Source organism: Dama dama, chromosome 3, assembly GCF_033118175.1.
Source record: "Dama dama isolate Ldn47 chromosome 3, ASM3311817v1, whole genome shotgun sequence".
NCBI lineage: Eukaryota > Metazoa > Chordata > Mammalia > Artiodactyla > Cervidae > Dama > Dama dama.
Window position 1 is genome coordinate 46,566,289 of NC_083683.1, and position 9,672 is coordinate 46,575,960.

General features: G+C 54.8%; 1 protein-coding gene across 3 annotated transcripts; it reads left to right on the plus strand.

The window, feature by feature from the left end:
* Window positions 1-155: 155 nt before the first annotated feature.
* Window positions 156-9,500, plus strand: MCRS1 (microspherule protein 1). Of its 3 annotated transcripts, XM_061128411.1 has the most exons (15): window positions 156-258; window positions 1,403-1,522; window positions 2,032-2,170; window positions 2,518-2,656; window positions 3,271-3,429; window positions 3,578-3,687; window positions 4,617-4,725; window positions 5,012-5,150; window positions 7,377-7,452; window positions 7,808-7,836; window positions 7,946-8,038; window positions 8,226-8,308; window positions 8,501-8,588; window positions 8,814-8,941; window positions 9,063-9,500. In XM_061128411.1, exons 2-15 carry the CDS (start codon window positions 1,513-1,515, stop codon window positions 9,147-9,149), a joined length of 1,389 nt encoding a protein of 462 aa, XP_060984394.1. In that variant the 5' UTR covers window positions 156-258; window positions 1,403-1,512; the 3' UTR covers window positions 9,150-9,500. The 3 variants fall into 3 exon arrangements, with proteins under 3 accessions (XP_060984394.1, XP_060984404.1, XP_060984412.1); XM_061128421.1 differs by lacking the exon at window positions 1,403-1,522 and having other exon boundaries at window positions 165-258; XM_061128429.1 differs by lacking the exons at window positions 156-258; window positions 1,403-1,522 and adding an exon at window positions 1,539-1,843.
* Window positions 9,501-9,672: the final 172 nt, after the last annotated feature.

Below are 9,672 nucleotides of genomic sequence, written 5' to 3' on the forward strand. Positions count from 1 at the left end.
TGGGGCCTATAATACCCGATGTCTCCCAATAAATTGTTTCAATTAGGAAAGATTTTAATTTCGGCTGATAACAAAACAGGAATTTCTTCGCTACCATGGCCACGCCCCTTTCCTTACGCAGTCTGGGAGAACCGGAAGGGATTGCTCAACCCTTAGTTCGTAGACCCGGAAGTAGACGAATCTCACGGAAGCCGGCCTTGGCCCTGCGGCTGCTGCCGTCGCCGCGGAGAAAGTGTTGGAACTGGCAGCCTAGGAATGGTGAGACTTCGCGGTTCGCCTTTGATGATTGATGAGGAGAGTTGGGGGTGAAATGGGGTTTCCCAGAGTGCTGCCGGGTACGATCCCCCCCAGGTTTGGGGCCCCGCCCCGGTAGCGCCCCGAAAATCTGCGCATGCGTGGGCCGGACCGGGCCAGAATCTGGTCCGAGAAGTTACGCATGCGCAAAGGTAGCATGCCAAAGGTGGGGTGAGAATTAGGCTGGGAGTTGACTCCCTTCCCTCGTCACCGGCCCCTGGAGCTTAACGCTCCGAGAGCATCGGGGTTCATTCGGTGCTTTGCTTTTGAGTTGCAGGACCGACTTCACCACTTCTATCCCGAGCCCCTGAAATAGACCCGGACAAATTCCCTACTTTGGGTGTGCATTTGGCGGGGAAAACGAAGGGCAGAGGGGCAGAAAAGGAAGGGGGCGCAGACCCTGCCTCAGTGTAACGGCGACATCGGGCTCTTCACCCTTTCCCCAAGTGGCTAAATTCCCAACCGTATACGATGGAGCGGTTTGACGAGCGCACCTGGGAGTAGGGCTGGAGCGCCTCCTGGTCAGAAGCGTCCCTCATCAGGGTGGGCGGGACCGGAAAGTCCCCAGTACCTGAGTTCTCCGGTCTTAGGCGAGGGTACCCCAGATGGCGGTTGATGTTTGCTCAGTGACCAAGCCGCGTTTTTTTCTTCCACGAAGTAACGCCCTCTAAATCTTTAGCCAAAGCTTAAAATGAAAAAAAAAGTGAGGTAGACTGGTTAGTCCTATCTCGTTTTCCTTTCCCGTGCTTGGGACTGGGAGGGGAGCTGAGTGGGCAGCTGACAAAGCAAAAGTGAGCCAAGAATCCTTTGTTTCTTGCTAGTTTGGAGTCAAGGCCCTTCACCTAGGGGCTGTTGGTAGAATTAGAGGGGGTTGTGAACTTCCTGAAATGTGTACATTTTTCTAGGGTCCCTAGCTTTTGTCACTGTCTCAGAGATGTTGGTGACCTTCAAAAGGCTACTGGTTTATTAGGGTCATATTGGCAGACTATATTGTCTCTTCTGGTGTTTTCACTAGCTTATGGGATGCTGAGGACCAGTTCCAGTATAAGGAGGTGAGGCTGGCCAGATGGAAATCTGAGTCTCAGGGAGCCTCATTTCTCCTTTACAGAATCTCCTCTCGGCCTCTAAGCTCACCTGGTCAGAATCCTTGGATGAGCCTGTGGGACCTTTCCTTCTAGCCCTGTGGTTTGGAACCAGTGGCTTTGGGACTGTAAGAGGATGGACAAAGGTAGTATGAGGCCGGGCCAGCTCCCCAAACGCTCAGGCGCCAAGCATCTGCTGATTCCACCCCGTGCCTGGCACGTGTGTCTTTCGGTCCTGGCCGGGCATTGCCACCTCCCCCTGGGCCAGCACCACCCACGTACCTCTCGGCAGAGGCCACAATTGACTGACTTTCTGTTGAGCTGCTGCTCTTTGGCATGGCTGCATTTTGATGGCAGAGGGAGCAGTTATGCCCAGAGCCCGGTGTGTCGGCATCACCAGTCTGACCTGAGCACCATGTGCTGCACGACATGACACGTGGCACCGGGAGAACTGCCCAGCGTGGAAGGTCTGGGCCCAGATGGGACTGGATGGCCAAGGAACTCCCACCTTAAAACCTCAAATGTCGAGGAGGCAGGGGAGGGACCAAGAGGGCTGGCTGGGAAAAGGGGGGCTGAGGAGGGGTCCCCTGTGCAGAGGTTCAAGGCTCTGCTTGGCAATTAGGAGGTCTGACTTCACCACTTCTCTTTTTTCTAGATTCTCAGGGGCTGCTAGATTCATCCCTGATGGCATCGGGCACTGCCAGCCGCTCAGAGGATGAGGAGTCACTGGCAGGACAGAAGCGGGCCTCCTCTCAGGCCTTGGGGACCATCCCTAAACGGAGAAGCTCCTCCAGGTAATAAGGGTTTGAAGGGCCAGAAACTGAGACTGCAGCATGTCTTCACCCCTGCATCCCTCTGGGGCCTGCGTTGGCAGAGGCTTGTGCTTTTCCTGACCTTACTAAGTCCCTCTCCTTGAGACTAAGCAAGGGAGGGAGATCTTAGGTCTTTGATGTGAAGTCTTTGTAGTGTGGTACCCAGTCATCTCAGAGGGTTGGAGCATAGAGGTTCCATGCCTCGACCACTGAGCCAGAGCAGTGAGCACTCTGACTACTGGGAACCTGCTCTCCTTTGGAGGCTGGGTGTGGGTGAGTGGGTACTGGGGGTGGGGCACGGAGAGCTCTCTGAGTAGGACTCTTCACAGGTTCATAAAGAGGAAGAAGTTCGATGATGAGCTGGTGGAGAGCAGCCTGGCTAAGTCCTCTACCCGGGCGAAGGGGGCCAGTGGGGTGGAACCAGGGCGCTGTTCGGGGAGCGAACCTTCCTCCAGTGAGAAGAAGAAGGTAAGGATTGGGAGAATGGGGAGTAGCAGGGGGTGGGGGCCAGTGCCAGATTTCGTGTTTCCCCACAACCTTCGCCAGCTGGCAAGAACCCTGCAGAGGAGGCTTGTGAGAGGATCAAGCCACCCCAGCCCCAACCTCAGATGCCTCCCTCCTGGGAGCCCATCTCACTACTCCCCCTTTCTTGCTGCACCCCCCCCCCCCCACCACCACCCTGTCAGCACATCCTGTATCACATTCTGTGTGGGAGGCATAGAGCGTGCATCTATTCTGGGAGCAGACAGCCTGTTCCCAGCATTGCTGGGTGTAAAAATAACCCCCAGGTGGCATTGCTCTGGCCCCAGACACTGTACCAGCAAAAGTGTTTTCCTGGTATCCTCCCCACCCACCCTCTACTCTGGGGTTGGGGGCACCATCAGCAAAAAGAAGACCCCATATGGTCTAGGGCTATGTACAAGTACTTTGATGGGGGCGGGAATGGGGAGGAGCTGGTATTAGAAAGCTGAGCTCCCTGCCTGTGGCTTCTTGTTGGATGGGGCTGTACAAAACTCTGGGTCTGATGCCCCAGCTGCCCCGGTGCCAGCTCTGAGCTCACTCTGCTCCTACTCTCTGTCCAGGTGTCCAAGACCCCCAGCACACCTGTGCCACCCAGCCCCGCCCCAGCCCCTGGACTTACCAAGCGTGTGAAGAAGAGCAAACAGCCACTCCAGGTGACCAAGGATCTGGGCCGCTGGAAGCCTGCGGACGACCTCCTGCTCATCAATGCCGTGTTGCAGGTAGTGCTTCCTGCCACAGCGGTCTTGTTTCCCTTTTCCCCACCGCTTCCAGTTCGCAGCCCCCAGCTAGCCTGGCAGTGTCTGGAGGTGGCACAGGAGGGTATTTCCCAGTTCCAAGGCTGGAACAAACTGCTCTGGGGTCTTGCAGACCAATGACCTGACATCTGTCCACCTGGGTGTGAAGTTCAGCTGCCGCTTCACCCTGCGGGAAGTCCAGGAGCGCTGGTACGCCCTGCTCTACGATCCTGTCATCTCAAAGTGAGTGAGCTGGCCCCAGTGGCGGTGCGGTACTGGGGACACAGGATTTGGTGCTTGAACAGAAAAAATTGTACAGGGAGGGGGCAGGGAGGCAGGGCTCCCTGGGACCTGTTATCCTCTGAGATGATACCACGACCTCCCAGGCTTTGGGGGGAAGCTTCGTCCTGCTATCAACCTTGCTAGTCCAGGTTGGATGCCGAGAACAAGGACCTGGAAGCCGAGGAAGTAACATGAGAGGAAACACCAGAATGAGTGCTGGGAGCCCTGTCCTACTGCTGTATGCTTGGTGGTTTAGGGCGGTCCCCTTCCAGCTTTCGCACACTGACCTCCCACAGTTTCTTCCTTCATAAGAAGTAGTTGGAACAGAAGAACACCAGGGTCCCTTGCAGTTCCAGCAGTCCAAGTTCCAGATACACCTGTGCACACACATAACACACATACTTCCTTCTCAGGCGCTTGACGTTATCAGAATAATGCTTAACATCCATATTCTACTCCACAGACACTGGTGCCACTTAAGCTATAGCCACAGCCCTGATACACCAGGAAATGGGCAAGGCGTGGTTTGGGGAAGAGGAGGTGTCTAGTGGGTGGCCGCTTTAGCCAAGTAAGAGGGAAGGTCTTGGGGCGGGAGCAGCAGCTGATCTTAGGATCGCCCTCAGGACTGGCCTCTAGGCAGCTGTGCCCTTGAGTCTCTTCACAGGGTTGAGCACAGGAGCCTGAGTTTTCTGAACTGCCTGTTCATAGTTTTTTGACAAACCCACGAGGCCACCGGTGCCTTGCTCATCACCCTCGGGCTCTTCTGTTGAGGTCCTGGAACTTTGAGTTGTGGATCGCAAAGGCCTGCAGGCTTTGGAGAAGTAGGAACCCCAGATTGCTTGACACCTTGTCTTCAACCCTGCCCTGCCCTCTGTCTCCCTTCTTCCCAGGCTGGCCTGCCAGGCCATGAGACAGCTGCACCCAGAGGCCATTGCAGCCATCCAGAGCAAGGCACTGTTTAGCAAGGCTGAGGAACAGCTGCTGAGCAAAGTGGGATCGGTAAGGCTGAGGGCTAGTAAGGCTAGTGGGGTAGGGCGGGAACCAGTCACCTGGAAAACTGACTGCGGGGAGGCTGTACTGCCTAGGGACTTACCCTGCAGACACATGTACACCTGCGGGGCCTCTGTGGACGGGGTCCTCTGGGAGAGCCAAGCCTGGCTTCCTGGCTGGCAGGAGCTGTCACTTTTTCCATCTCCTGATGGGGATTGGGACAGGGGGCACAGATGGTGAGGCAGGGGCAGGACAAGGAAACCCAGATGCCCGGAGCATACTCCTTGCCCTCCAGACCAGCCAGCCCACCTTGGAGACCTTCCAGGACCTGCTGCACAGACACCCTGATGCCTTCTACCTGGCCCGTACTGCCAAGGCTCTGCAGGCCCACTGGCAGCTCATGAAACAGTATTACCTTTTGGAGGACCAGACAGGTAACTGGGCCCAGGATCTGGCAGAGTGGAGGTGCGTATGTATGAGTGTGGACGGGTCTGGATGCAGCCGCCCTCAAGTGCCTTGTAACAAATCCTCAGTGGTTCCCAGGATCTTGTTCACCTCTTTTTGCAGCAAAAACTACTTCCTTCCAGAGGGAGGAAGTGTGGCTAAAATGGTAAAGGTAGCCAGAATTGCCTAGAAGCCTAAGCAGAAAGACCGAACAGCAGGGTCTCCCACTTCTCAATTATTTTGCTCTTTTGACATGTTTTATAGTTACATAAGTAACACGTTAATATTTTCTTCATGAGTAACTTTAAAACCTGAGTAAAATGCAAAACTTTCTTTCAGTGCTCACTTACCCCCCTTTCCCTCCCTGAAGATAAAGACCATTTTTTCTAAGCCTTTCTGTCCCTTCCCTCTCTCCACTTTCCTCCCACCAGGCTGTGGGGCTGCCTTCAGGCCACTCAGAAATCCCCGCAGGGGCTTCACACCCAGGCCACCTGTCTTCCTCTTTCCCAGGGGTCAGAATGCTCTCTGATTCCTCTCTTCCCTTGCCAATCAGACGCTCACTCTCCTAATAAGTATTAGGAAGGTGGTCCGATTAGATGGGAAGAAGCTCTTTGGTTAGATTTAAGGTTCAGGGTCAGCCCTGCACAGTTTGAGCACACCTTCCCCTCGCTTCTTAAACTGCTGCACGCTGGCTGCTGTGTACTGGTTTACACTGATCTGAAAGTCAAGCTGCAGTTCTGTCCTTCACCTTACTCGCTACGTCTTGTAGCTTCTGCATAATAGAAGATGCCTACCAGAGGATTTTAGGAAATCTTATCAGGAGAGGCCTCATCTTCTCTTCCTGAGGATCTCTGAATTTAGTGTGCAGTGGGCCGCCGCCTCTATTCCTGCAGCTTCCAGATCTCTGCTGCTCGCCTAGGCTCAGCAGTCGCTGACCTCCCACAGAGAGAGCAGACACTGGATAAAGTTTATTTTTGCTGCTACAGCTAGCTTCTTTGTCATGCTTTTGAAAGTTATCTTGTGTAAATTTGCTAATGTTAAGGGATAACTTTTCAAGAGTCATGTTGTGTGGGTATTTGATTTCTTGGCTATCTGGTGCTTGGAGTCTCTAGCAACAGGGAGCATGCACCGCTCACTTTTCAAGTCAGCTGGATGTTAGGTTGGTAGGATTCAGGCAGCTGTGGTGGGGTGACTGCCCCAGCCCCATCTCCCACCCAGTCTGGACTAACGTGACAGGGGTGGGGGAGTGGGGTGGTAGTGATGGAGCATTTGTGGCTCCTGTGCAGCCCCCCGTTGCTTCCCCGGCAGTGACGACACCTCAGGGGTTGTCAGGCTCCTCAGCCAGCAGTCTCACTAGCTATTGGAGCTCTTGCTGAGCAGACACTGCAATCCTAGGAACCACTGACCGTGAAGCAGGAGTTCTCAGATTTGGGGACTCTAGCCCTTTCTACATTTTGGCCACAAAGAACTGAAAAACTTTCAAAAAACTTTTTCATTAAAAAAAAGTCAGTATTTATCCTATTATCCAGATAATAGGGGTATAGTCTATATCTGACTACATTTGATTGTGTTCTATTTCTTTTTATTTTTTGGAAAGAAAAAGCATTTCATGGCCCATTAACGTGTCATGGCCCATTAACGTGTCATGACCCACAGTTTGAAAACACTGGCTTAACACCAGTGTTTTCTGACACCTCCTGAATGAGACTTGACTGTCCTGTGCCTCTCAGCTCCTTGTGGCAGGAAATGTTTGGGAGCATGTGATTAGTAGACGAAGCAGTTTAGACTTGGAATCAGGAAAGCAGCCTTGATTCCTGATTCTGTCCTGAGCTAGAGTCACGCAGCTTAACCCGCCCTCCTGTTTCCTCATGTGTAACGTGCAGCTAGTAGTAGCACCTTCCCTGCATGGAGCAGGTTTTGTAAGTGGGGACTCTCCGCACACTGAAAGAGCACACAAAGGGCAGCTCTAATTCCCTTCACTTTCTAGAACCACCTCTGCCCCCAGCTGACCCTGGGACCGCTTTGTGCCAAAGTAGTGTGCAGTCTGATCTGCACGTCCTCCGTTACCTGCATCAGGTTCAGTTTTGTTGATTTCAGCATGAGGCCATCTCCACAGGGCTCTCTCTACAGTTTGTCCTGTTAGTTCAATTGTCTGCTCAGCATCTCGAGGGTGAGTGGGAGCATTGGCACTCACCCTCCCTCCGTCCTTCGTTCAGTGCAGCCGCTGCCCAAGGGGGACCAAGTGCTGAACTTTTCCGACGCAGAGGACTTGATTGATGACAGTAAGCTCAAGTGAGTGGCTGGGGTCACAGGCAGGGCACACAGAGCCATGTGTCTCCCAAGGACAGAGCTCCCGGTGCTGCCCAACCCTGCCTCTCACTGCAGAGCATGGAGCCCAGCCCATGCTCGGCCTGGAGTCCCAGCTGCAGCTGTTGGTGCCTGGTCTCCCTGCTGAGCCCCCCCTTACCCCAACCTCCACCCTTTGTATGTGACCCCCACCCCAGGGAAGGAGGCTCGGCTGGACCAGAGGAGCAGCCTACAGGGCCACTGGGCTGAGGGACCCTAGAGAGCTAAATAGTACCTAATAGTCACGGCAGGTAAGCTTGAATTGGAGCCTAATTAATCCTTCTCCTCTCGCCCCACCCAGGGACATGCGAGATGAAGTCCTGGAACATGGTGAGTGCGCCCTGGTGGGAATGGTGAGGGGGTGGGAGCTCCTGCTGGAACAGAAAGGAACAGTACAAGGTGCCGGTGACCTCAGACCTTACATCCCACCTCACCCCAGAGCTGACTGTGGCTGACCGGCGCCAGAAACGGGAGATTCGGCAGCTGGAACAGGAACTGCATAAGTGGCAGGTGCTAGTAGATAGCATCACAGGTGAGGAGGCCAGGGGGCCAGCAAGCTCGTGCTCCCACTCCCTTTGCCACACCTTGAGCACCCTGGTTGCTGGGCTGGGCTCACCCTCCTCTCCCAGACCGGTAGCTCCTTTCCCTCAGTGGATCCTGGCCTGGTTCCCTGCCTTCCACACTGGGGCTCTTCTCTGACACGAGCTGCTCTCCCCCAGGCATGAGCTCCCCAGACTTCGACAACCAGACCCTGGCAGTGCTGCGGGGCCGCATGGTGCGGTATCTGATGCGCTCTAGAGAGGTGAGGCCAGCCCGGCCCTCCCTGTCCTCATCCCCATCCCCATCCCCACACACCCTTGCGAGGTTCCCCTCCTCTGTTGATCTTCCCCTCACAGCCCTTCCTATGTCTGGCCCTGATTTCTCATCTTTCCCTGGCCTGTGTGGACCCCTCCCTTTCCTCAGATCCCAGCCCTCACCTGCCCCGTTTTCCCAGATCACCCTCGGCAGAGCGACCAAGGACAACCAGATTGATGTGGACCTGTCCCTGGAGGGTCCGGCATGGAAGATCTCCCGGAAGCAAGGTATCTGCAAGAAGCAGCCTGAGGAAGTCCCTTCAGCCCTGGGATTTGGTCTCCATGGGAACTTTAGGGACAGACAGGGGCTGAGGAGCTGGCATTTTAAGATCCCTAACTTGGGGGTGCTGGGTGCCTTGTAGTGTCCCCAGGAAGTAGAGGGTACATGGGGATTTCAGACCCTCTTCTAGCTTCCCTCATCCCATCATACCTCTTTCCTTTCTTTTCCTATAGGTGTCATCAAGCTGAAAAACAATGGTGATTTCTTCATTGCCAATGAGGGCCGGCGGCCCATCTACATTGATGGACGGCCTGTGCTGTGTGGCTCCAAGTGGCGTCTTAGCAACAACTCAGTAGTGGAGGTGAGCTGGGGGGAGGTGGAAAGGCCAGGGTGAACCCTGGGGTGTGGTGAGCCAGAGTGTAGGCCTGGCCCTAGCCCCAGTCTCACCTCCGCCCTCAGCTACCCTTCTCTCCTGCCCACAGATTGCCAGCCTGCGATTTGTCTTCCTTATCAACCAGGACCTCATTGCCCTCATTCGGGCCGAGGCTGCCAAGATCACGCCACAGTGAGGAGTGGCGGTGGGACCCATGGGCTCTCTCTGGCCTCAGTGTCCCCTGCCATCCCAGCCCCTGGAGCTGGGGACTCAGGCTCCTGGAGAAACCAGAGTGGGCAGCGGGAGACTTGGCTCCTGGCCCCTCGATCTGAGCCTCTGTGGGAGGGTGGGGCTGGCCCTGGGGAAGCACCTGAGGCTGGGATCCTCAGCTTCCTTAGTGCCAGAGCCCCTCTTCTCTCTGCAGACGATCCCGCCCTTTCCCCCAGATTCCCACCTTTGCTCCCTGTCTTCAGCTGATTATTAATAGCTTCAGACTTTTCTTTTATTATTTTTCTTTTGTAAATACAAAGCATTGAGTTCCAAAGTAGTTTCTTTATTCTCTTTTTAATATAAAAAACATGGTGACAGTTGAGGCAGGGGCACATGCAGGGGATAGCAGAACCCCTCCTGGGCCTCGGGCCACTGTCCCCCAGCCTGCAGAGGGAGACAAGGTGGTCAGAGGAGCAGGCTGAAGGGAGCGAGGGCCCCAGAAGTAGGAG